General features: G+C 44.5%; 1 protein-coding gene and 1 pseudogene across 1 annotated transcript in view; both read left to right on the top strand.

Moving 5' to 3' along the window:
* Positions 1–27530, top strand: part of Pdgfrl (platelet-derived growth factor receptor-like) — a 59907-nt gene that overhangs the window by 21359 nt on the left and 11018 nt on the right. The window contains exon 3 of the mRNA NM_001011921.1: positions 26004–26155. Coding sequence (NP_001011921.1) covers positions 26004–26155 — 152 coding nt within the window. The remainder of the gene's footprint in view (positions 1–26003; positions 26156–27530) is intronic.
* Positions 6235–10991, top strand: Elob-ps1 (elongin B, pseduogene 1; annotated as a pseudogene).

Here is a 27530-nt window from a genome sequence, read left to right as displayed (position 1 = left end):
GATGCCAAGGCCAGCAATATATATACCTTTCCAGTTTTACCTCAAAGATATATTAACTCCCCTGCCCAGTGTCATAACTTAATTAGAAGGGATCTTGATCATCTGTCTCTTCTACAAAATATCACGCTGGTACACCACGTTAATGACATTATGCTAATTGAACCAGGTAAGCAGGAACAGCAAGTACTTTTGACTTATTGGTCACACATGTATGTATCAGAGGATGAGAAGTAAATCCAACCAAAATTCAAGGGCCTTCTCCCTTGGTGAAATCCTTGGGAGTCCAAAGGTGTGAGGTGTGCAGAGATAATCCTTTTAAGGTAAAGGATGAGTTATTATACGTGGTTTCTCCTGCATATTTAGTGGGACTGTTTGGATTCTAGAGATAGCACATTCCTCCTTTGGATGTGTTAGATTGGCCCATGTACCAAATGACTTCGGTTTGACTGGGGCCTGGTACAGGAGAAAACTGTTCAAGTCTAGGCTGCTGTGTAAAGTGCTCTACCACTTGGACCATGTGCTCTAGCTGACCTGAGGTGGCAGCGGCAGATAGAGATGCTGTCTGGAGCCCGTTGCAGGTGTCTACAGGTAAATCGCTTTGGGATTCTGGAGCAAGGCTCTACCCTCATCTGCAGACAATCCTTCTCCCTTTGAGAGAGGAAACTGAACATGTGACCATGGGCCACCAAGTTACCATGCAACCTGAACTGCCCATCATGAGCTGGGTGTTACCTGACCCTGTAAGCCATAAAGTAATGTGCATAGCGGCAATCTATTGTCATAGCATATATGTGATTGGTCCTGAGTGCGTCCTGAAGGCACAGCAAGTTGCATGATGAAGTTACCCAGATGTCTATGGTAGAAAGCAAGCGCCTATAGCCTACAGTGTGTTCCCTATGATAGGTTAGCTGAAGAGGAGAAGACTGGAACCTGTTTTTCTGCACGTCATGAAAGGATGTTCCATGCATGGCAGGAACAAGCCAGAAAGACACTAGTGAAGGAAAGTCTTTACCGTGGACCAAACTGCTAGCAATTCACATGGTCATACATGTATGGAGGAGAAGTGGCCAGATGTGTGATTGTTCACTGGTGGGCCATAGCCAAAGATTGGCTAGATGGTGAGGGGCTTGGAAAGAGCATGATTGGAAAATTGATGAGAAAGATATTTGGGGAAGAAGTATGTGACTGGATCTCTCCAAATGGAGAAGGATGTGAAGATACTTCTTGTCCCAGGTAAATGCTCATCGAAAGGTAGCTTCTGCAGAGGAGAATATTGATAGCTGAGTATATTGGATGAGCCATTCTGTGGACGGTCAGCCTCTTTTCCCAGCCATCCCTGTCATTGCCAAATGGGCCCATGAACAAAGTGGCCATGCTGACAGAGATGGAGGTCATGAGGACTCAAATACATGACTTCCACTCACCAAGGCCGACATGGATACAGCTACTGCTAGGTGCCAGATCTGCCAACAGCAGAGACCAACACTGAACAGCCCCAGATATGGCACCATTTCCTGAAGTGGCCAACCAGAGACCTGGTTTCGGGTTACTACCCTAGACCACTTTCTTCATGGGAAGGACAATACTTTGTCCTTACCAGGGTAGATACTTGCTCTGGTTATGGATTTGCTTTTCTTGTACATAATGCTTCTGCCAAAACTATCAGGATAGACTTACAGAATGCCTTATTCATCCCAATGGCACTCCACATGCTATCACTGATGACCTAGTAACTCACATCATAGCCAGAGAAGTGTGACAGTGGGCCTACGATCATGGAGCCATAAGTACCAGCCAAGGCCACACATAACCAGTTGCAAGAATGAGGGTTATAATTGACATGCGTGTTTCTGTCATATTTTGTTAAGAATGTGTGTGTACAACTTTTTTTAAAGATTTATTTGCTTTATTAGTATTAGTATACTGTCGCTGTCTTCAGACACACCAGAAGAGGGCATCAGATCCCATTACAGATGGTTGTGAGCCACCATGTGGTTGCTAGGAATTGAAGTCAGGACCTCTGGAAGAGCAGTCAGTGCTCTAACCACTGAGCCATCTCTCCAGCCCTATACAGATGTTTTTACAAAGGTCTCACCATGTTCCCCGTTAACCTGAAACAGCTATCCAGATAGAAAGATGGGATGGTCTTTTGAAGACAAGTTACAGCAACCTGAAGGTCTGGGGCAGGATTCTCCAGAAGGTGGTGTATGCTTTGAATCAGCATCCAGTATGTGTCACAATATATGTTTCTCCCATGGCCAGGATCCACAAGTCCAGGGATCAAGGGATAGAAAAGGAAAGTTCCACACACTATCACTTCTAGTGACCCACTAGGAAATTTCTTGCTTCCTGTTCCTACTTTTAAGTTCTGCTGGTCTAGAAGGTTTGTAACAGAGAAGGGAGCACTCTGTCCCAGGACCACAACAATCATGCTGTTGAATTGAAATCCGATTCCCCTTGGACACTTGGGGCTTCTGATGCCCTGAAACCAACAAGCTAAGAAAAAAAAATAGTGGTGTTAAGAGGGGTGATTGATCTAGATTACCAAGGGGAAATTGAATTGCTTCTCCACAGTGGAAATAAGAAAGTTTAATATGTCTGGAGTGTAGTACACATATTAAACTGTAGGACATCTCTTGGTGCTACCATGTCCAGTGATTAAAATCAATGAGGAACTATGACAACCTAACCCAGGCAGGATGACAAAGGGCACAGACACTTTAGGAATGGAGGTATGGGTCACACCTCAAAGAACAGACCCAAGACCTGCCGAAGTTCTTACTGAGGATAGAGGAAATACAGAATGGATAGTAGAGGAAGGTAGCTATAAATACAGCTTAGGCCCCATGACCAGTTGCAGAAACGAGGATTATAATTGACAGGAATGCTTTTGTCATGTTTTGTTAAGAATGCATTTATGCAGGCATTTGTGCTTTCTTTCCTCCATTTCTTTATCGTGTAATTTAATATCACTTGAGAGAACCCCGGTGGTTATCATACATAAGTTTCAGATACTAAGAGAATATCCCTCAAGGGACACTGACACCCATTCTAAAATCTATAATGTGTTTTCCCATTCTAATCTGTAATTAGGCATAATTATGATTGCATTAAAGATACAATGCACTTGCTTTGTACATACAATAGTTATATCATGTTAGGTATCATTATGACCTGGTTATTATTTTATTTAGAGATGAAGTATGATATAAGTCAATGTTGATTGCGTGTCAGGTTGACAAAGGGCGGACTTTTGTGGCTATTCTTGATTTTCAAGTATATCTAGAATTAACTAAAGCCACTGGGCATACCTATGAGAGATTTTATTTTTCCTTAAATCATTTGAAGTGGAAAGACATGCTTTTAACCTGGATCTTTTGTGGTGGGAAGATACACTTTTTACCTAGATCTTTTGAGGTGGGGCGATCCTCTTTAATCTGGGCCACCCCTTCTGCTAGCAGCCTAAATAAAGGCTGTGGAAGAAAGAAGCTTTAACTCTTTGCCTGCTTGCTCTTGCTCTCACCGGCAAGCCTATTCCTTTGCTGGCATTAGAGCCTATGTCATTGGGATTCCAGTGAGACTGAAGACCAGCGAGACATCCAGCCTCCAAAGTTGAACAACTACCAGGTTCTTGGATCTTCTATTGGTAGAAGGTCACTGTTGGACTAGCTAGACCACTGTCTGGTAACCATTCTAATAATCTCATTATGAGTATATATTTATAATATATTATCTCATATAATCATATACTATATTTCATATAATCTTGTATAATATATGTACATGTATTACACATACATTTAATATAGTTAAGGTCTCTTCCTCTAGAGAACCCTGACTAATACCTTCTGTCAAGTCTTTTTTTTTTTTTTTTTGGTTCTTTTTATCGGAGCTGGGGACCGAACCCAGGGCCTTGCACTTCCTAGGTAAGCTGCTCTACCACTGAGCTAAATCCCCAGCCCCTCAAGTCTTATTTTCTATGTTTCAGTGGGGAAGTATAGGGTGCTACCTCTTTGGGGTGACAGGAGTGGGAAAAGGGACGTGGGAGGCGGTCACTGTAAATTCTGCATGCCCACCAGCAGATTAATTTTTCTACAGAAACTCCACTTTTACAGAAATTTACCAACAGCACTCAAACAGAAAATTGGAGATCAACTTCACCTTCTTCCTCTCTCTCTCTCTCTCTCTCTCTCTCTCTCTCTCTCTCTCTCTCTCTCTCTCTCTCTGCCCCACCCCTAACCCAGTCAATCATCATGTTAAGTCAAGTAAGCTGTCTTAAGAGCTACAATCTACAGCAGCCAGACCCTAGCTGGGCCTCCTTGGGTTTCCTTCTAGTAATGTTGAAGAGGGCAGAGCTGTGTCTCCCCTTGCTTGACCTTCAGAAGATTTCGTCTGTGGACAGAGGTCAACCTTATCCCAGCATGGATGAGCCTCTGATCCCACACCAATGCAGAAGCCTCTGATGCCTACTGTAATAACTCTTCTTCACAGGCTGAGGTTCTAAGAGATGCTCCCAGAAGTGCAAGCCTCCTGGGACTTAGAGCTTTCTCCTTTCATTGCCTGGAGCCCTCCTGGTCCCTGGATACCCACTCACTTAAGTCTAGTTAGGCATGTTCTCTGGGAAGGCCTCGGCAGGCCTTGCTGGGGGTGCACTCCGGTGGTTCCTCTGGCTTCCTCTTTGCACCTCTCTGCATATTGGTCCATGCTCAATTTTCACCGAGACTTGGCTAAAAGTGTGGCATACTACATTATCTGTTTTATGATGTCTGTTATCCCAGTAAACCTGCCTTTCTGCCCTGTAGACACAGAGCTTTGAAGACTCAACAGTAAATGAGCCTGAGACGAAGTCAAAAAGAAACACAGAGCTGTTTCCACATATGCATGTACACCTTATAGGCTAGGATCACAGATGAGGGAGACCATGCAAGGTTTTGTTTTCTTTTCATGTTTACATGACTTCATTTAATAGTCTACATTATAAGTTTGTCCACCTAATTGCAAATTCCATGACTTTCTTTTTCTTTAAAGTTAAATAATATTCTATCTCATACATGTACCACATTTTCATTATCCATTCATCTATGGATGGACAACTAGATTGGTTTATTTATTTTTAATTAATTTTACTTATTCACTTTACATCCCACTCACTGCTCCCTTCCTGGTCACCCCCTCCCACAATCCTTCTCTCATCCCCCATCTCTTTCTCTGAGTGGATGGGGCCCCTCTGGGGTATCCCCCAACTCAGGCACTTCAAGTCTCTGGGAGGCCAATGGCTTCCTCTCCCACTGAGGTCAGACAAGGCAGCCCAGCTAGAACGTACCGCACAGGCAGGCAACAGCTATTGGGACAGCCCCCGCTTCAGTTGTTCGGGACCCAAATGCAGACCAAGCTGCATATCTGCTGTATATGTAGTGAATTCTATAATGGCCACATTAATTTGCATTCCCACCAAAAGTGAATAAGAGTTCTTTCCCCACATCCTCACCAACATTTGTCAGACTTCCTGTCAGAACCATTTAAACTGGCATGAGGCAGTATCTCGAAGTCGTTTTAATTTGCATTTCCCTGATAGCCGGGCTATTGAGCACATTGAAAAAAATAATTCCCGGCCATTTGTGTTTCCTGCTTTGAAAACTGTTCATTAGCCCATGTGTGGATTTCTATCTGTGGTGTTCATTTCCTGCAATTATGACAAAGACTAACATGAGCAAGTGAAGCCGGCAAAGCCAATCTGCTGACGTAGGAGATCTAAGCACATCTGCTCCTCTTTCTTGCAGTGTAGGTAAGGTCATTTAATTGACTAATTCTTCTGTAGCCCGATGTTTGTATCCATCTCCTCTCCTAAAGAAAGAGCCCCTGCATGGCAAATGCCACCACTGGTTGCTGGTCAGATTCCTAGCCCCTGCGACAGTGTCTGCCTCATGCCAGGAATCAGGAAATACCTTTGGTGTCCTCAGAGTCTCAGAATTCAGGTCACAGTCACGTGCCCTCTCACTCAACATTGAAAGATACTTAGAGCTGTGTGTGCACTATGTGTATGCACTGCATGTGTGTGCTATATGGGTGCACTGTATGTGTGCACTGCATGTGTGTGCTGTATGTGTGCACCATATATGTGAGCTATTTGTGTGCACTATATGTGTGTACCATGTGTATGCACTGCATGTGTGTGCTATATGGGTGCACTGTATGTGTGCACTGCATGTGTGTGCTATATGGATGCACTGTATGTGTGCACTATGTGTATGCACTGCATGTGTGTGCTATATGTGTGCACTATATGTGTGCACTATGTGTATGCACTACGTGTGTACTATATGTGTGCACTATGTGAATGTACTGTATGTGTGTGCTATATGGGTGCACTGTATGTGTGTGCTATGTATGTAGCAAAAAGAGGGAAGGAAAGGCAGTCAACTCATCTCCTTTGCGCCTGACCATGGTGAATACAAATTGCTAGCGAGTTCATGTTTTCTCTCTCTTTTTTTCTATTTTCTTCCTATTTTTCCTAGATGGGATCTTGATATGTAGACAGGCTGACCTTGAACGCATGATTCTCTTGCCTCAGATGCCCCGGTGCTGAGATTATAGGCTTCACCACCAAAGCTCAACTTTGTTTTTGTTTTTGTTTTGTTTTGTTTGTCCTTAGACAGCTGACTTCCTTTTCTTTCAGCTATTGAGGTCATTACCTAATTCTGGGAGAAATCGGAGTCATGGGGTCCTGAACCTCCCTTTATCCTGCTTCCCGCTTCCCTGCTCTTACATCACCAGGAGGGAATCACCTTGGATGTTTGCGTCTTTCACGCCCACATCCAATCAAAGGTCTCGTCTCTTAGCAGAGATGGAGAAGGCCTCTGCCCTGGTGTTCCTGGGCACCCAGTGCAGTGCCTCCTGGCAAATGCAGGTTATCAGAGTGATGACAAGCGATGCTGTCAACAGGAGCTGAGAGCCGGTCTAGAGTTAGGTACCATGATCGATATGACCTGTAACCTGGGAACAAGCTTTAAAGACTTTACTTATTTACTTGTTTGTTCTTGTATGTGTCCACACAAGAGCCAGAAAGAGGCTTTCAACTCCTCATAACTGCAGCTATAGGTTTTGTGGAATCCCTGGCTTGTTACATGGGCACCAGGATCTAAACTCTGATCCTTGTGGCTGTGTAGCAAGAACTTCTAACCAGCCCCATCGCCGGACTTCCAAGCTGAAAAAAAAAAAAACAAAAAAAAACAAAAAAAACCCTTTAATGTGTTTGCTTAAGTTCCCCCTCCCTTTTTTGTCTTGTTTGTTCTTGTTGGGGAGAAAGTTGAGACAGGTCCTTCCTTTGTAACCCAAGCTGTCTTCATACTCGTGGCAATCCTCCTGCCTCTGTGTCCTAAGTACCAAGAATAACAGGCCTGGACTACCATCCTTGGCTTCTGTTGTTTTGAAAATTTGCCTTCTTTATTTTTATTTATTTTATTTGATATGTACTGGGGGTGGGGGTGGGGTGCCTTCATATATACTGTGTGCCTGCAGAAGCCAGAAGAGGGTGGTAGCAAATCCCTCTGGAACTGGAGTGAGCAGCCATGTGGGTACTGAGAATTGAGCCTTGGTCTTCGGGAAGACAGCCATTGCTGTTAGCCACTAAGCCTCGTTGTGTGCTTTGACACATAGTAATGACATATATTAGCGGAGGTGCAGCGGAATGATTTTATATGTGTACGTGATGTGTGTTAATCATATCAGACTATTTAGCATATTTATTACCTCATACGATTTCCATTTCTTTGTGCTGAGGACATTCACAACTAACTCTTCTTATATCCAAAAGCATTATTTGCCAATCACCCTACCAGCATTACCAGGAGGACCAAATCCCCCAGCCTATTGGAACTTTGTACCCACTGACCATTCTTTTCCTTTCTCCTTGCTCTTCCAGCATCTGGTAACCACTCTCAAGAGGCAAATGTCTCCCAGAGACAGATGGCCGGAGCTGCTGAGCCACAGAATAAGTCCAAAAACTTGGGCTGGTCCCTGATTTTGGCTGGCGCATCTGTGATAGATCCCATGGAATAAACTTAAATCCATGTCACTCTTGGCCTGGGGAAGCCAGTTTCAGGAGAGATATACTTGAGACATCCTAGGGTAGACTATATTAATACATCTAGTTTCAAGTTTAAGACTGAAAACTGGTCAGAGGAATGTACTTTGACTTCCTGTGATAGCTTCAAAGTGGGTCTTTTTCCAAATCATGTCATAATCAGAATGCCCACTAGGTGGCAGGCTTTATCGGCGTTACAATTGTCCTCAGTAAAAGATTGCAAATGAGGAGTGGCTAAACACTGCACAAACAAGGTCCCTCAGAGGCTACAGCAAATACTATGGTAGAGTTGGGTATCACTTCCACACTGAATCATTCCCAGTTGCGTAGACATTCCAACTCTTGAGACCCAAAAGGGGTGGGGGGGGGGGGCTGTTAACTTGAAAAAACAATCAGTGTGCATTGTAATTCACCATATGTTCAGGTTTCCTGATTTCTCTGCACCCTCCCCTTCTTCTGCTAATGTGCAAAGTCCCGTGGAGGCATGTGGCTATGAATTTATGTTAGATTAATACAGGTGATGTGCGCGAGGCTGACGGAAATCAGGAGGCAAAATCTCAAGCTGATATCTGAAAGTTGAGTAGCCCAGGGGAAAGAGGGGACAGACTGTAGAAGCCACCTAGAGCTAACAGCATCTGTAACTGTGAGGAAGTGTGTTGAAGGTAAAGTGGGCAGAGGTAATGGAGGAGGTGAAAGGGATTTACTCAGGAGGCGAGGGCTATGCCAAGAGGCAAGCAGGAAGCATACCAGGGCAGTCTTTCTCAGCCACTTAGAGCAATTTAGAGCGACAGACACACACGCACACGCACATGCACACACGCACACACATTATATGTATATAATGTGGCCCTCCCTTTAGTCCCAGCACTGGGAAGGCAGAAGCAGGTGGGGCTCTGTGAGTTCAAGGCCAGCCTGGTTTACATTTCAAGTTCTAGGTATAGTGAGATCCTGTCTCAACAATTAAAAACTAACAGCCAGGTAATGGTAGCACACTCCTTTAATCCCAGCACTCGGGATGTAGATAGATCTCTGAGCTCACAGCCAGCCTGATCTACAGAGCAAGTTTCATGACAGCCTGGAATACACAGAAAAACTGTCTTGAAAAAAAAAAATGACAGAAGCAGCCGCCGGGATGGACGCGTTTCTCATGATCCGGCGCCACAAGACCACCATCTTTACGGACACCAAGGATTCGAGCACCGTGTTCGAACTGAAGCGCATCGTCGAGGGCATCCTTACGCGGCCGCCAGAGGAGCAGTGGCTATACAAGGACAACCAGCTCCTCAATGATGGAAAAACTCTGGGCGAATTGGCTTCACCAGTCAGACAGCAAGGCCACAGGCCCCAGCCACCGTGGGCCCGGCCTTTGGAGCAGATGACACCTTCGAAGCGCTGCGCATCGAACCCTTCTCCAGCCTTCCGGAGCTTCCAGATGTGATGAAGCCACAGGATTCTGGAGGCAGTGCCAATGAACAAGCCGTGCAGGGAGGGCCCCAGACCTACCCCCGAGAAACCCATTCCCCCAATAAAAAAAAAGATTTGGCTGTCAAAAAAAAAAAAAAATGAAAGAAAGACAAGTGTAAAAGGGAGACTAACAAGCCACGATGTCTCTTCCCAGTCTGCGTGTGCCACAGTGAAACATCTAGTGAAAGAATGGTCCAGAGCATAGGATAAACTCCCGCTGGTTCATCAGCCCGGTTCATTTCCATCCGTGCTTCAAACATCCCCCTTCTTAAAATTCTTGGCACTCTTCTGAATCAGAAAACAAAGTAAGAAACTTGGAGTGTGTGGCCCAGCCAAAGGGTTAAATAAATCACTGGCGGGGAGGAGGAGGTGTGAGCTGGGCACCCTCAGCGAGGCAGCTGACAGGGTGGCCTACCCTAGACCTGCCCCGCAGGAAAAGTTAAAAACGGAAAAAAAAAAAAAAAAAAAAAAAAAAACCAGAAGGGTCCCAACATTGTCCTTCAGGATGTGTCTGTGGTGTGTGGTGTAGGATGTTAACATTTTTCAGTCAAGACCTGGAAGCTGGGAGGAGTGGGTGGGGCTCAGCTCTCTTTGAGGGCTGGTTCCTCTGAGAACAATAAACAGCTTTTAGGAGAAGAGAAGGCATCTGTATTTCCACTTGGCCGCCCAGAGCAACAGCTCACTCCACCCACAGACTACACAAAGGAGGGTGGGCCAGGGAAGCAGACCGTGGGCTGCAGGCCAGTCTCCTAAGCAGCCTGTCTCCTTAGCATACACAGGAAAAGGAGTCTATCTGAAGGGCATCTTCAAAGAAAGGAATGTGAGGGAGTATTTATGACCAGAAAGAACTCACTGTTGAGGAAGAAGGAACAGCATAATATGAACACCCACTGGTGGTATGTGGAGAGGGAAGCATCTTTCTTCCCCAACTACCGAGCTGTGGCAAAATATACACAAAAACCAGCCTTGAGACCGCTTTAATTGTGCTTACATATGCACCTCAGTACACATAAGGAAATTCGTTTTGTTAGGCGGACTTGTTTCAAATTCAAACTCTTTTTCCTTCAAAGCTGGGTTTTTCTGGCAGAACAGATAAAAATGATGTGGGTTCTGCTTCTCTTTCTCCTGATGTGGAGCTGTGGGTCCACACGAAAGTTGCTGTCCTAGTTAGCATCTCGACACAGCCTAGAGTCACCTGAGAGGAAAGCCTCTGTTGAGGAATTGCCTAGACCAGAGAGCCCCGTGGGCATTTCAGAAGGAGATTGTCTTGAATTTTGATAGAAGCCCTACCTGACTATGAGTGGCAGCATCCTTAGGACAGTAGTGGCCGTGGTAGGCTGGATAAGAAAAAATGCAAAGCTTGAGAGAAATCCAGCAAGCCGTGCTTCTTCCTGCTTCTCGTTCCTGCCCTGGCTTCTCTCAACCATAGACTCTAACCTGCATCCCCCCCCCCCCCCCCCCCCCCGCCAGCCTCCCTGAAGTTGCCCTGGGTCACAGCAGGAGCAAGAGTGAGCTGAACCCATTCTCAAGGGCCACACGTGGACCTTAGCAGCAGAGCACCAAGGTGCTGAGTTAAGTCCTCAGGGTGGCAAGACATCAAAAGTATGCGCTGTAGCCAACCTCTGACACCCATCTGCAAGTGAATTTCCACCCTGGAAATTAAAAATAAAGAACTCGCCCCACCCTAAAGGTAGGACATTCTATGGCACCAGAACAGGCCCCCACATGTCCCTAGAGATATGGTGGGAAGGCAGGGTACAAGTCTTCTCTAGGTGAACTGAATGTTCTGACGGTGTTAATGGTGCAGAAAAATCACGGCTATGTTCCTTTTGGGGCATGGGTGGGGGAGGGTAATAATAGAATCTGTCTCCTCTCCAGTTATCAGCATAGAATGAGGTCATGTGTGGAAAGCACTTGGCGTATGTAGTTAGCCTCTCCGTGAGGCTGAGCTATTTTTATTCATTCTATTGTATCCCATGGAGGCAAAGCACAGGGAAATGGCTGGTCTGTCAGAAGTTTCGGTCACCTGTCTCAGTCTTCTATAAACTAGATGTCCCAGACTGTAGTCTGGGTCTGGAGTATGCCCCAAAGCCTGGTGTCCAGCCAATGAGACTGTTGAGGTCTTTAGAAGTGGGACCTAGGGGAAGGAAATTAGACCATCAGAAATGTTTCTTTGAAGGGACTACTGATACACTGGTACCTCTCCAGCCCACCATCTCTCCCTGTGTGTGTGTGTGTGTGTGTGTGTGTGTGTGTGTGTGTGTACACTGTCTCTGTCTCTCTGTCTCTGTCTCTCTGTCTCTGTCTCTCTCTCTCAGCTTCTTAGGTTCCATAAAGTGTTTTATATATATATATATGTATATGTATATGTATGTATATGTATATGTATATGTATATGTATATGTATATGTATATGTATATATGTATATGTATATGTATATGTATATGTATATATGTATGTATATATTTATATATATATAAATTTTTTTTGCCATGTATTCCCACAATGATGTTCTCCACTGGGACCACCAAGTCATTATAGACTGAAACGCCCTAAATTGCCAGCCAAAATAAACCTTTCCTCATCAAAAGTTGATTCTCGTGGGTATTTTGCTGCATTTAGGAAAGGCGGACGTGCACAGTCCACAGCACCACAAAGTGCTGAAAGATTCTTGCTCACTGCCCTGGGGCACTCTGGGATCCAGACATGCAGTGCCCGCCCCTCACCCCTCCCCCACATCCACCCCCCCCCAGTGTCCACATATTTTGAAGGAAGGAGGAAATGCTTTCTGCTAACTTTTATTTCAAAAGAATGTTAAACAAATCCTCCCATTTCTTGAACGTTATGAAAAGTCTTTATGTGATTTTCCCAGATGTGCTGCAGGATATTAAAATATAAAAAAGAATGATGCTGGTAAAGTCAAGTCCATATGCTGAGTCAGACAGGCTAAGGCTACGACAAAACACTTGCAGATGACAGTCTTGGAGACAGTTTAGGGTGTCACTGAGCGACTCTGCCTGCTTTCCTAATGCAATCCTGCTTTAACACATGTGTCTACATGTGGGTGAGCTCTGGGGTTTTATTTGCAAAAAAAAGAAAAGGATGTTATTGAGGTATGAAGATTTTTTGCCAAGAATTTCAATATATGAAGTCTAAGTAAAACTCTTTAAAAGGTTTCTGCCAGACAAGGAAGGCAGAAAAGGAGACTAAAGGATAAGTTATAAAATGGAGAATTTTATGTTCTATGGTAAGCAACTGTTCAAAAGGCCATGCCACAAAAAGGGGCACACCAAGACGTCAGCGCTTCTCCTCTGTCATCTGGACCCAGCTTCTCTGACAGCTCCATCCACTTGCCCTCCACTGGCTGTGGATACTCCCTGCCTTCCTCTGCCCAGAGCCTCCCGCTTCTCCTGGATTCCTGACTTGTTTGCCCTGTCATGTGGCTTCAAGATCCTGTCACCTTTTAGACTCTATCCTGACTTCCCAGTGGGTCAGTCCTGCTGCTTAAGGCCTCTCCCCACTCTCTCCTCTTCTCTTAGAACACAGGGAAATCACAGTGCCTCATTTGGTTTGGAAAGGAGGCCAATGTCTTCACCAGCTCAGCTCTCCCTGTAATATGACTGGTGCTCAGTCAGTGGCTGAGACAGGAAAGATGACCCAAGGTATGGAACCCTGTGTTAGCGACCAAAACTGATACAAAAGAGTGTCTTCTCCTATATTTATCCCCTAGGTGACTCTTGGCATGGTCTAGTGTAGCATATCTGGCTGGTAGGCATTGGGTAAAGAAAAAGAACACCGCAATTATCTGTATGAGAGAACATAAAGGGGGATCCCCACAAGTGTGTTGCAGTTTGAGCTGAATGGAGTGTAATAGCCTATGAGTAAGGACTCTCCTAAGTTACACACACACACACACACACACACACACCATACTACACATATACACCACACACATGCAACATGCCACACATACCATACATATCACACACCACACACACACACACACACACACCAACCATACAGACACACACACACACACATACACACCATATTACACATATACACCACACACATGCAACATGCCACACATACCATACATACCAAACACCACACACACACACACACACACACACACACACCAACCATGCAGACACACACAAGCGAAGAACAACAGAATGGGCTCCAACCAGAAACAGCTTATGAACTAAATGACATGAAACACATACCAGACCCAGAATTTCAGAGTAGCAATATGAGTGTGTGAGGCCGTGGGAAACTTTTCCCCAGTCATCTGTTCTGCGTGGAGGAAGACAGAGTCAGGAACGAAGGAGCCTGAACTGGAGGAGAGTCAGGAATATGCAGTCTGGGGACTTAACATCTTGTCTGGACTCCATTTTACAAGTGAGCAGGGTTGACCCACAGCGGGTTAAGAAGCTGGCTCAAGTTTACAGCTATTAGCAAACTGGATTTTACTCGTTGATGGATGAATACGCTTGCCTGTTCCACGACTTGCCTATTTTGAGTAGTGATGTGTTTATAAAAAGATAAAGAGAGAGGGGATATGTTCTATGGAGGTGTGGTGAGGTATGGGGGATAGGGGTGCCTTGGTGGGCCCCTCCTGAGGCATCTCTATCTCCTGAGGGACCAGCCACACATAGCATAAAATAGAGTTTATTCAGGGCATGGGGAGGGGAGTCAAGAGGGTAATAGAGGCAGAAAAAGGCAGAGAGAGAGAATAGAGAAGTAGGGAGTAGAGGCCGGCCATGACCAGGTGTGGGGGGAGTGGGGACAGGAAGGCAAGAGCAAGAGAGGAGCAAGAGAGCAAGGGGGGCAAGCAGCTCCCTTTTATAGCATCAGACATACCTGGCTGTTGCTAGGTAACTGTGGGGTGGAGCATACTTGGTTGTTGCCAGGTAACCGTGGGGCAGAGCTTAGACCCAATGCTAACAAGTAGTGGCGCACCAGGCGCAGTTATCCCTGCTATAAGCCTAGGCTCCCAGAAGTGGAAGAGCAGAACCATACGGTAGTTCTGTTCTGATGAACATAGTTTGTTTTCACTCATGGTAGCATGCTTTATGAAACCCAGCCATAAAGATGGATGCTGTGCTGTAATTTGAAGAGAAATAGATGGAACAGGAAAGAATTGTGTTGGGTGAAGAAAGCCAGACTGACAGACAGCTCAGCTCCTCTGTGAAACCCAGATTAAGAGAGAAAAAGACCTGAAAGCAGAAGTTACATTTGAGAGGAGGAGAGGAAAGAAAGAACAGTATGAGATAAATTAATCAAAGCACATGAAGCCTTTTATTCTTAGTAAATTTATGTACGTAATAAAGCAATAGCTCTGTGTCTTCCTGTTTCTAGTTAACTCAGGGGATTCACCAGCAACTGGGCATTAGTTCTTAAGAGAGCCAGGGCAGCCTGCTTTAAGATGGGCTCTCTATGGTATACAAATGGACCCGGCCTATGGCTTCTGCATTCACTATTCTAGCTTGGCCATAATACACTCGCTGTAGCTGCGGCCAGCCTGTGCACACTAGGAATCCTCAGCTTGTTTTCCAGCAAGGGTGGCAGAGGCTTGCTCCATTGTCCTCTGTCTCCCAGAACTATTCTTTCTAGAGAAATGAGTCGAGCTTTTTTTCTGGTTTATCTAAATGCTAATGAGCTTCTTCTACAGGGTGCAACTGGAAGGCCCAGAACCTAAGAAGCTTGGGTGGCAGGGAGCTGGGGTTAAGCTTCAGGGAAGTACAAAGACTGAAGACAGCTCAAGGCCGAACACTTTTTGCACACCAGTGGGCGTTATTTTTGTAACCAGCATGTATGACATCCTGGGTTTTTTATGCCTCTGAAGGAATTCCTGCTGGCCCTGCCAGTTGGAAGTTTATATTCTAAAAAGGTGATGTGAGGTCACTTCCAGATATTTAAAGCACCCGTGCTCGAGCATCTATAGAGTGTCTGCTCAGCGGTTTTGTGAGGTTTAACTCCGTCTGCTGTGGTGGGAGTTTTTCTTATTATACATCAGTACATGCTCATATGACTTATAGAACTTACAAAGCTGGAGATGTCACTCAGCAGAAAGAGTGCTTCCCTGATAGACACAAGGTTCAAGATACATCCCTAGCACTGAGCAAAACCTAGGTGTGTGACCCATGCTGTAACGCTGACACTCAGGAGGTAGAGGCAAGAGAAAGAATTCAAAATTCAAAGTCATTCTTAGGCTCGTATCCAGTGGACGGTCAACCTGGGACACAGGAGTCTATCTCAAAGAAATAAACATCAACTTAAACGCTACGAAAAGCAAGTTGTAGGGCCCACCAAAAGTCCAAATATTCACTGTCAACTCTATAGTGTAGAGTCCTCCAGGCTTCCTTTTTTACATGTGTGTAAATGTTTACACACATTCATAAATTAACTTATGCATCTTGAATACCTTTCTGCATTAGAAGGTGCTATCACAGAAGGGCTAACTAACTTTCTCAGGACTCAACCCCTTTTTTTGACTAGCTGTTGGAGGCAGCCATGCCCTGTTCCGTTAGCGGAAGTGTCGATGCCCGCTTCCTGTGGAGGCAGTGGAAAGATACATGCGTCTTTAAGGTCTTAGCCTAGGAGGCCTCGTTTTGGTTTGTGGTGACAAAGGATGTGCTGTGTAGAGAGGTGAAGAGAACGATGATAAAGCAGGATAGTGGGGTGGTAGGTGAAAATCCTGGACTGGCACTCAGGGTCCGGTCAGTGCTGTGGACAGAACTCAAGAGTGCGAGATGGACAGACAGAGTGTGGGGTGGACAGACAGAAGGACAGACAGACAGAAAAACCAAACTGACAGGCAGACAGACAGAGAGACAGACAGACAGACAGGCCGCAGAACTGGAGAGATGTCATGCACACCATCCTGCAGTGTCATTTCTGAATAACAGGAAGACTCAGGCGTGAGTTACTGTGGCAGAAAGTTCAGAGTGACATTTCACACACATTACCACAGCTCATTTTTGGAACCTAAATATTGTAGTTACATGACAGGGTTTGGAATCATTTATTGGATAGTACCAAGTCATGGAGAGAGATGATGCGTGGATGGATAGATATATTATTGACAGGTAGATGGTAGGTGGTTATGGGTTATGGATATGGATTTAAAAGTATATGGATTCAAAGATGATAGAGGAGCGGGTGATGAATGATAGTTGGAATATTTCAACCTGATTTCCTGTGTGCGAGAGAATGTGAGAGTGAGAGAGTGTGAATGTATGTGTGAGTGGTGTGTGTGTGTGTGTGTGTGTGTGTGTAGAGTTGTAAGTGTGAATGTGTGAGTGTATGTGAGTATGTGAGCATAAGAAAATATGAATGTGTATGCACCCGTGTGTGTGTTTGTGTGTATGATCTCTTACTGACTTAGACCTCACCAAAGCTGACCCCTAGGAATCCATTTGTCTTTCTGCCTCCACCTCCCCACTGCTGGACCACCTGGCATCACAGATACTTTAGTTGTTTTTGTTTGCTTGTTTGCTTGTTTGTTTGTTTGTTTGTTTGTTTGTTTTGTAACCGTAGGTTCTAGGGATGAACTTGGGCCCTTGAGCTTGCAAGCCAAGCACTTTACCAACTCTATTCCAACTGATTTCAGATGTTAGAACTGTATTGACAAACCAGACAGTGGTTGCTCATTCCTTTGATCCCAAAACTCAGGAGGCAGAAACAGGTAGACCTCTGTGAGTTTGAGGCCAGCCTGGTCTACAGAAAGAGTTCCAGGATGGCTAGGACTACACGAAGTAAACCCTGTGTCAAAAATGAAAAAAGAAAAAGAAAGAAAAAATAAAAGAAAGGAAGAAAGAGCTATATTTACTTTGAGATTCCTTAGTTTGTATATTTAGTTCTCTGTGAGTTTTCATACATATAACTTTCTTCCTTAAAAAAAAAAAAAGTAACTGTGTCAGACAGCTTCAACGTGTTTCCCCAGCAGTCTGTTCCCACATTTGAGCTCTGTTCATACGAAGCCATTCCCAGCATCTCACAGAGTATTTCTTCTCTGACACATTCTTAAGCTGAGACTTAGAGTAAACACAGGCCCTCTGCAAACACTTGAAATGCAGACCAGCAGGCACACAGAAGTCTTTATCCCCTCTGACACTTGGTTCAGTTCCTTGCATGCGGTAGAAAGCAACCAATAAATTCTTGATGTGAAGGTTGAATGTGGATGTCTAACGCATCTTTGATTTTATGCCATCTTTAAATAGTGTCCAAGACCGGAAGTCTGAGTTTAGATGGATGAGTGGTCCTGGGGAAAAAAAGTGAATTAAATGGAGCTTCCAATTTTCCTGAGGCTTCAGGTCTTCCTGGATAATGTTCAGGTTATGTCCGAACCATTCTGGCCTTGGGCTGTTTGCCTACAACACAGGGTAACGATAGTGTTTGCCTCATGGGGCCTCATGAAAACCAAGGCAAGGGAGGTAGAAGATTTAGCAGTGCCTAGAACCATGGTGGAGAGGAATGGTTAACATGTACGTCCTGAACTATCATGTCTGTGGTAGATGCTTAACTGGTAGTTTCCCGATGGTTACCTGCCTTCCAGTAGTAATAGATGGTTTAGTATGGCTTTCAGTAGAACAAGGGGCCTTGTGTCCCTTAACTTACTTTCTACTAATAAACATATTTCATAAGGTCATGCAAATTTTTCTTTGCCATGGGTGTGCGCAAGTGTTTGTGTGTGTGTGTGTGTGTGTGTGTGTGTGTGTGTGTGTGTGTGTGTGTGTCAGGGGGTTGTGGAGTAGGTTAGCACTTCTTGGTCAAATTTGTATCAGTTTGTCTTGGTTTGGTAGCATGAAACCCGTGCCTTTTGTTTATAAACAGATCAAGTCCGTATGACAGATACTAGGTTAGACAAGAAGAGCCAATGGGAGGGGGTCAGTTCTCCACCTTTCAGGGTTCTCCTCATAAAAGGAAATATCAGCACCTTCATGCTAACGTATCTGTAAGGTTGATAAGGAGCACGTAGCCTCATGATGATGATCCAATCTAAAACGCTCATCTGTAACTCATCTGAACAGCATAGTGTCATATTAACTGTTCTCACTACAGATCTGCAGAGGTCGGGACACAGGACGTGGGAGAGAAGCACTTAAGCTCTGAAGTCCTAATGTCACTACGGGGCTGGGATTTGAATCTGGTCAGCGTGGCTCTGCAGCTCATGATAGTTTCCCCGGGGCATGGACTCTTTGACAAAGCAGCCTCCCGTGTCCCGGTCACGTTTCTTCCCGTTGGGCACTCATCTTCCTATTTTACCCTCTCAGGACATCTTCTTTGAGTGCCTTGCTCCCAGTCCCTGCTTGGACTGGCTAGCATCTTTCCCTGTTCCTAAGACCCCCTCAGGTCTTGAGGCTTTTTTTTCTGGCTTCCCTCTTCTAAACTCCCTTGATACTGTACAGAGGTTGAGTGAAAGAATTCTCTAGAATCTCCGCATCATCTCTACTCCAGTGTCTTCATGTTAGTTTATAGCCATAAGTACTTGAAGAACCAATGAACAATTGTCTAGTAAAGCACAGCTTACACCCTGCCTATGACTTGTAGAGGAAAAGACTCTCAATGATGTTACCTGGTGGCTGCCTCCAGTACGAGGTTCCTATTTAGGAAATATCCTGGTGTTTATCTTTGGGAGAATGTGTGTCTGTATCCATGACTTGGAGCACTCTAAAAGAGAGTAAGAGAACAGAAATGCAGGAGGCTTCAGACCTTCACTAGCATGACCAGAAACACACACACACACACACACACACACACACACTCACACACACTCACACTCATGGGAAAAGATCACAAACATTGAACGAATGCTCCCTCAAAACATTTTGAACATTGAACAAGCACTCCTTGAATCCTGGCCTTTTCCATTACTCCCCAAGTCAGAAGTGTCCGTTTGAAAGAAAAAAAAAAGTGTTAGGATACTCAGAGCTGTTCTAGCCAAGTTCATCCTGATATTCCTGTCCCACCTTTTAATGGTACTTTTGCTGTGACAATTGTTTTTAACTCCCACCTCCCATCCCTCACTTCTTCCCGCTCCACCGGAGTCGTTCAGTGGTTGCAAGAGAAAAGAAGAGACTTTGGCTGAAGCATCTCAGCCTAGAGAGTGGTTCTACAGGTCTCAGCCTTGACAAGCATTCAGCACCCACCAGATTTGACCGGATCCTACTCTCTGGGCAGTCTGATGCTTAGACTATGTAAGACCACTGGTAGAAATGGACACTTTAAATCCAGGCATTTAAACCGTAATCCTTTTAAATAATTTGTTTCCTGTTTGATGAGGTTTGCATAGAAGAGGGGGTGGAAATATGCATGAATGTTTTCCAGGGCATTTCCTTCCTTCCACCCCCAGTCTGCTAAAGATACAGCACTGCTGACTATGGTGGCGGCTAGGTTATCCTCCAGTGTTAGGTTTTATGTTTCTGCTTAGTTCCCTGGTAGGAGGGACCTCTGACCCTTTCTACAACTACTCACCGTGCAAACAAATGCTGGGCCCAGGAAAGAAAGGTACTTGAGCTCTGCAGAGCTCGTGTGTGTGTGTGTGTGTGTGTGTGTGTGTGTCCAAATGTCATGTGGGCCAGTTCTCCTGAGGAGACCCCCCCAAACTCCACTTTCTTTTGCCATTTTTTTAACCTCTGAAATTATTTTCTCCTCCTCCTCCTTCTTCTCCTCCTTCTTTCTCTTCCTCTTTTTCCTCATCTTCCTTTTCCTCCTTCTTCTTCTAACATTTACTTATCTTATATGTACAAGTGTTCTTACCTGCATATATGTGTGCCTGGTGCCTGCAGAGGACAGAAAAGGGGATGGTGTACCCCGGAACTGGAGTACAGATGGTAGTGAGCTGCTATGTGGGTGCTGAGAACCAAGACCGGGTCTTCTGCAACAGAAACAAGTACACTCGATAATCACTAAGCCATCTCTCCGGCCCCTGAAATTAATCTTCTGATGGTTGCCCAAGAGTTTCACACTGCCAAATGAAACTGTGTGTGTGTTTATGCTTAACAGTCTTCTCTTAAAGGCATCTGACCCTCTCAAGCATCTACTCTTGAAACTTTCTCTTGGGACCTCCATGATGAGTCCTGTTTCTTTTTTTCTTTTCTTTTTTTTTCTTTTCTTTTTTTTTTCTTTTCTTTTTTTCCGGAGCCGAGAACCAAACCCAGGGCCTTGCGCTTACTAGGCAAACGCTCTACCACTGAGCTAAATCCCCAACCCCTATGAGTCCTGTTTCTTGTCTCCTGTGTGTGTGCACACATGTGTGCACATGTGTATGTACATACATGTGCATATACCTAGCTGTGTATGTGTACAGGGGTTAGAGGTTGACATAAGTTATCTTCCCCAATTTGTTTCCATCACAAATTTTTCCATCCCTTCTAACACGGAGTTTTAAGTTGTGAGACCATTTCTGATAACATCTCAGTCTGACGCTCTTATCCAGTCCATTGCAAATCCCTGCCCTGCTGGAGGATTTCCACATCCTCCAGTCCCCGTGCCTAGGGACCTCTTCATTGTCCTAACAGCAGCAACGTCTCAGACTCTCTTTCCTTTCTACCTCTCCCTTTCTGGTTCTGTCTGCTCATGTCCTGACACTGGTGGTCCCATGTCTTCCTACAGAGTGAAGGTTGGTTCCCACTGCTTAATAGATGACCACGCTTCGTGTCACTGTTCTCAACCATGACTGTGTCTGTGACTCCCCACTCCCTGCTCCTGTCTCCTTCTGTAAATGGTGGGTGAAATCACCAAGACCTTGTTGTCTTCTTTCTATGCCCTGCATACACAGGTCACCATGGTGAATTCAGCAGGCACATGTCAGCAGCCTGGTGTGGTATACAAGCACACTGCCTGTTCTTCTTCAGATTCCTACTGCCCCTCCTCCTCCAGCTATTCAAGCCCCGGTCAGGCTCTCCTCTTCAAGGCTGCCTCCTCTCTTCACCCCACCCTTTGAGAATTTCATTGTTATTGTGAGAACCTGGTTAGTTATTCTTGGGTCTTTCCATGGTTGTTAGTTCAAACTCTCAAATCATAATGCAATCTCCTTAAAGCCCACTGGTTTTGTTTGCAGTGCTAACACTCTCCAGTGCCGGGTGTGTATTGTTCCTTTTTGCATTCACAATAGCTAGTCTGAACCTGACAGTGATGTGTGATTAGAAATGATTGGGAAAATGGTGAACAAGGCACTGCATGAAATGCTTCAGATGCACTTCATTCTCTAAGTCCGTGCTAAGTACACAACGAACTCACGTTGCCTTGTTTAGCCGGTCACCAGCCATGTGTCTCGGGGACGTCACTTTTCTGAGCCTCTGTGTTCAAATCTGCTATTGAGTTCGCTACTCTAGCAATGCTAAAGGGCAAAATAGGATCATTATTTTGACTTAAAGCTTTCTAGCTTTGAGTTCATGACTGTTCGACCTCATTGCTTTGGTCTCATGGTGACATATCATGGTAACCACAGTAATTCATCCTGGTGGCAGTATACCATGGGGCAAAGCCATTTTCCCTGTGTCTAGGAAGTCATAAAAACGACAGAGAAAGAGAAGGGGGTGAAGGTCTCACTCTCCTCAGGCACCAGTGACCAGAAAAGAGAGTTCTGGTAGGTACTCTGTATCTAAACTGTCTGCAGACTAGGAATCTGGGTGCCTGCTTTTTGGCAGGTTTTGTGGTCAGTGTTGTGTGTCGATTCAGTTTCAGTCCATGTACTTCAGGAATCCATACCGCGTACTGTGCACAGATTTCCCCCCCCCCCCTCTAAGAAAATGAAACAAACGTGGCTTTCCCTGCCAGCATCCAGGGCCATAACAGGAAGCCAGGAGTGTCAGAGGGGCAGAAAAACAAGGGGCAGCCACTTCATTAGGAGAAAGTGTGGGAGATGCCTGAGTCCATTGTAATTAGAAGCTTCCTGAGGGAGGAGAGATTTCCGTCCAGTTTAAAGGAGAGACGTGAAGGGGGAGGAGTGGTGGGCGCACTAAGCCATCCAGCAGGGAGCGAGAGCGGGGCTGTGTTCAGGACCCAGAGGTTTTGTAGGTGCTAAATTTAACGTTGTGCTCATAGCGATCGGACGGCAAGATGAAAGAGAGGCCTTCTACTCCATCTGAAAGCTATGTGGATCCCAGAGCGCTTGGAGCGTTCGTTCGGATCTCTGAGATGAGTGCTTGGATTAAACCTGCTTATTTCGGTATTGCATGCTGGGACTCCTGAACCCCCGGGCAGCATCTGTTATGAAGATCATGCTTCTGGGTTCTTGTGATGATACAGTTATCAGGACAGTTTGCTAATGTTACTAGTCAGTAATAGTGTCTTTATTTCAGGGAGGAATGGGGAATTTCCAGACCCTCTTATCAGTCAACTAGATAAAAGCACAGGGGAAAAAAATAAAAATAAGATCAGAAGAGCCAGGAATGCCAGTGGCCCCGGGTACTTCAGAGGCGTGCCCCACGCCTGCGGCTCACATCTTAGCAGAGAAAGTGGGGTCCGTTTTTCACATAATGATATAATATCTATTAGCTTAACTATAAAGCTCCGTCTAATTCTGTGTGCTGTCTCCATATGGTTGTTCTCTAAACCCCTTTCTTTTATTTATTTAATTTTTTTTTCCGGAGCTGGGGACCAAACCCAGGGCCTTGCACTCTCTACCACTGAGCTAAATCCCTAGCCCCTCCCCCTTTCATTTAAAAAGCAAGCAGCAGTCTGGCTTTTGTTTCTTTCTTATTTATTTATTATTTATTTAGGGAGGACAGCCCAATATACATTTATTTTAAGGTTTTTAAGAGACATCCACATTGATTTCCACAGTGGTTAGACTAATCTACATTCTCTCCAGCCATGTGCAAGCTCTCTCTATTCTCCATATCCTCACCAACACTTATCATTTGTTTTCTTTTTTAATTTAATTTTAATTTTTTTACTTCTTTTTTTTACTCACTCATTTCACATCCTGCTCACTGTCCCCTCTCAGTTGCCCCTTCCCACAATCCTTCCCCTTTCCCTTCCCCTTCTTCCCTGAGCCTGTGGGGGCCTGGAGGACATCTAGGAACCTGGGAGTATTCAGTTAAACAGGTCTTTTAAATGAGGAGAGTTTAGCATGCTGTGTTTAATGGTGATAACTCTGCCTGGTCTCCTGTAGCTAGAGATTTCTCAGGCTATGTGAGCCCTGATTTAGATCAACATTCACTCTAGGTAAAAGTCACCTTGGAACGTTTCAAATAAACCATTAATTATTATTACTCTTTAATGCTAAGATGGCTCAGAGGTTAGAAGGCCTTGGTGCTCTTTGCAGAGGACCTGGCTAAAGCACCCACATGACAGCTCATACCCATCTGTAACTCCAGATGCAGAAAACCATGAAGTCCTGAAGGCCGTCCTCTGGCTCCCACAGAAGCCAGGTATATAAGCAGCACACTTACATGCAGCTTTGCACATAAAATTAAAAATAAAATATCTTAGTGAATAAAGTATTGTCTATTTTTTTTATATTGTTGATAACTTCTTGGTTTCACTTTCGTGATTTGGTTAAATCTAGATTTTTCAATTTAAAGAAATGCAGGTTTTTAAAATTTTCCCTGATAATATTTTGAACTTTTTTGGTGTCTGAATGTAGTAACTCCTCTTATTACATTAATTTAGGTAATTTCTTTTTCTTTTTTTTTCTCTCTCTGTTTTATTTATTTATATTTTTGTTTGTGTAACTAGGCCAAGGACCTGTATATCTTGTTTATCTTCTTGAAGAACTTGTTATTAAATTCTTTCATTTGGGGAATTCTTTCGTTGTTTGCATTTTATCGAGCTCTACTCTACTCCTATTTCTATTATTTCTTGTCGTTGTCTGGAATTTGCTTTCACTTGTTTCTTAAAGTTGTTTTACATTAAGCCATTTATTTACCATCTTCTGTTTTCCTTTTTTATAATGTAAGAGCTAGTGTTACAGATTTCTCTCATGACACAGTTTTCTTGTGCCCCAGAAGTTTTCATATGACACAGAGGTGCCAAGAGCTTTTCCTATGCTCCAGAAGTTTCATGCACCCAGATCTTTTATTCTGCTTTTTTCATTTTTATATAGTTTCTGATTTTTAACTATTTTTCTTTTTTCTTTCTCCATCTTTATTAAATTGGGTATTTCTTATTTACGTTTTGATTGTTATTCCCTTTCCTGGTTTCCAGGCCAACATATCCCTAACCCCTCCCCATCCCCTTCTATATGGGTGTTCCCCTCCCCATCCTCCCCCCATTACCGCCCTCCCCCCAACAATCACTTTCACTGGGGTTCAGTCTTGGCAGAACCAAAGGCTTCCCCTTCCACTGGTGCCCTTACTAGGCTATTCATAGCTACCTATGAGGTCAGAGTCCAGGGTCAGTCCATAGTCTTTGGGTAGTGGCTTAGTCCCGGGAAGCTCTGGTTGGTTGGCATTGTTGTTCATCTGTGGTCTCGAGCCCCTTCAAGCTCTTCCAGTCCTTTCTAAGATTCCTTCAACGGGGGTCCCGTTCTCAGTTCAGTGGTTTGCTGCTGGCATTTGCCTATGTATTTGCTGTATTCTGGCTGTGTCTCTCAGGAGAGATCTACATCCGGTTCCTGTCAGCCTGCACCTCTTTACTTCATCTGTCTTATCTAGTTTGGTGGCTGTGTATGTATGGGCCACATGTGGGGCAGGCTCTGAATGGGCGTTCATTCAGTTTCTGTTCTAATCTTTGCCTCCCTATTCCCTCCTAAGTGTATTCTTGTTCCCCTTTTAAAGAAGGAGTGAAGCCTTCGCATTTTGGTCATTCTTCTTGAGTTTCATATGTTCTGTGCATCTAGGGTAATTCGAGCATTTGGGCTAATATCCACTTATCAATGAGTGCATACCATGTGTGTTTTTCTGTGATTGGGTTACCTCACTCAAGATGATATTTTCCAGTTCCCTCCATTTGCCTATGAATTTCATAAAGTCATTGTTTTTGAGAGCTGAGTAGTATTCCATTGTGTAGATGTACCACATTTTCTGTATCCATTCCTCTGTTGAAGGGCATCTGGGTTCTTTCCAGCTTCTGGCTATTATAAATAAGGCTGCTATGAACATAGTGGAGCATGTGTCTTTGTTGTATGTTGGAGCATCTTTTGGATATATGCCCAAGAGAGGTAGTCTGACTTTTTTGGCTGAATTGGTAAGACAGCATGCTAAGGTCCCCAGTGATCTTACTTCTAGAAACTTCCGCTCTGAGGCCAAGGAGAAGTTCCCCTAATGGCAAACACAATCGTCATCGTTTATTGTTTCCTTTTAGGCAAAGGCTTTCTTTCTGTGCCCCATTCCCCTCACTCTGTTTCCTCCACCCAGCAAACACACTCATATTGGCTTTGCCATTTAAGAGGTCACATCGGGTCAGTGAGATATTTACATTTGGAAGCAACAGAAATGACTAGAAGGCCCCCTGGCTGGGCTCTGATCTGCCCTGATGCCCCAACCTCTCTTGCAATTACAGCGTGAAACAGAATGAACGCTATGGACAGTTGACCCTGGTCAACTCCACCACAGCCGACACGGGTGAATTCAGCTGCTGGGAGCGACTGTGCAATGGCTACATCTGCAGACGGGACGAAGCTAGAACAGGGTCCACCTACATCTTCTTCACAGGTATGAGTTTGGTTCACGGCAGAACTCCTTGAACTGACGAGGTTACCTCCAACCTGGAGTTCCCACTGTATGAAGAACCCCAAGTAAAGGTGAGGGTGGGGTGGGAATCTTTATTGTTCAGGCTCGGGGCTAAGTGCTTTCATGTGGAGTATTTTGGGTAAGTATTTTGACAATCTTTCAGATAGATACATTATTTATGTATATATATACACACACATATATGTATATATACACATATGTGCATATATACACACACAATATATATATATATATATATATATATATATATATATATATATATCTTCCAGAGTTCCTTTTCCAGATGTAAAACTTGAGATTTAGAAAAATTAAGAAAATTCTCAAAGTCCCATATCAAGTAGACGGTAAAAGGATTTGAACACAGGGCTATCTGATTCAGGATCTATGCCTATATTGCCCAATAGGACAGCCACTTGACACATGTAGCAACTTAGATTGAATATGAAATGCAATTTATGTGCATTTAATTATATAATTAATATGCAATGTGAATTAATTGAAATTGCATATTAACAAAATGCATAACACTATGCAGTCATGTGCAGCTATGATTAATATGCAAATGTCAGTAACGTAATACTAAGCAATAATTACATATTAGAATGAGATATGACATTCATTTCTCCAGTCGCACTTGCCGTGCCTCAGTTTGAATGCTCAGTTATGACCCGTGGAATTGAAATCTTCTCATAGTGGCCTGCAGAGGAAGGAAAACGTCTATCGTAATGAGTTCCAAGGCTGCAGGGTGTAGCTCTTGGCTGCTCGTCCCTGTTCTCAGACCTGAGACCAGCTCCTGCTGGAATCTCCATAGCAACAAGGTGGGTTGCTAAAGGCTCCCTCATATTTGTTCTTATGAGTTCCAGGAGCTGACGCTTCAGAACAGGATTCCTGAAGTACCAAACCCTCGGAACTTCTATCTTGTCTGAGTCCAGGAGGGGAGTAGAAAAACCTGCGGGTCACAGTGAGAGCCCCTGTTCCCTAGGATGCCAGGATTCATTGGCAAGGCAACGCCTAGGCTCTTGTTGCAGGCTGGACCCAAGCCTTCTTCCCCCTTCCACCTCAGAGAGCTCCAACACAGGGGGATGAGGTCCTTCAGCAAGTCCAGGGGTCAGGGACAACTTTTAAGAATCTTGCAAACTCTGTCTCCTGGTGCTGTTAGTCTCAGAAGAAACAGAACCCTTTTTTAGTATCTGAATAGAGGCTATCATGAGATTTATCTGAATCCTGGCAGGTCTGTACTGAACTATGTCTATGACCCAGTGATCTTATCCTTCAGACACTAACCAGTGCATTAGCAGCAGCTCTTGTATTTTACCCTTCCTGCTCAAACAGCTCC

The sequence above is a fragment of the Rattus norvegicus genome, chromosome 16, assembly GCF_036323735.1.
Source record: "Rattus norvegicus strain BN/NHsdMcwi chromosome 16, GRCr8, whole genome shotgun sequence".
Classification (NCBI taxonomy): domain Eukaryota; kingdom Metazoa; phylum Chordata; class Mammalia; order Rodentia; family Muridae; genus Rattus; species Rattus norvegicus.
The sequence above is the reverse complement of the archived record's forward strand: the minus strand, read 5'-3'. Positions and strand labels throughout refer to the sequence as shown.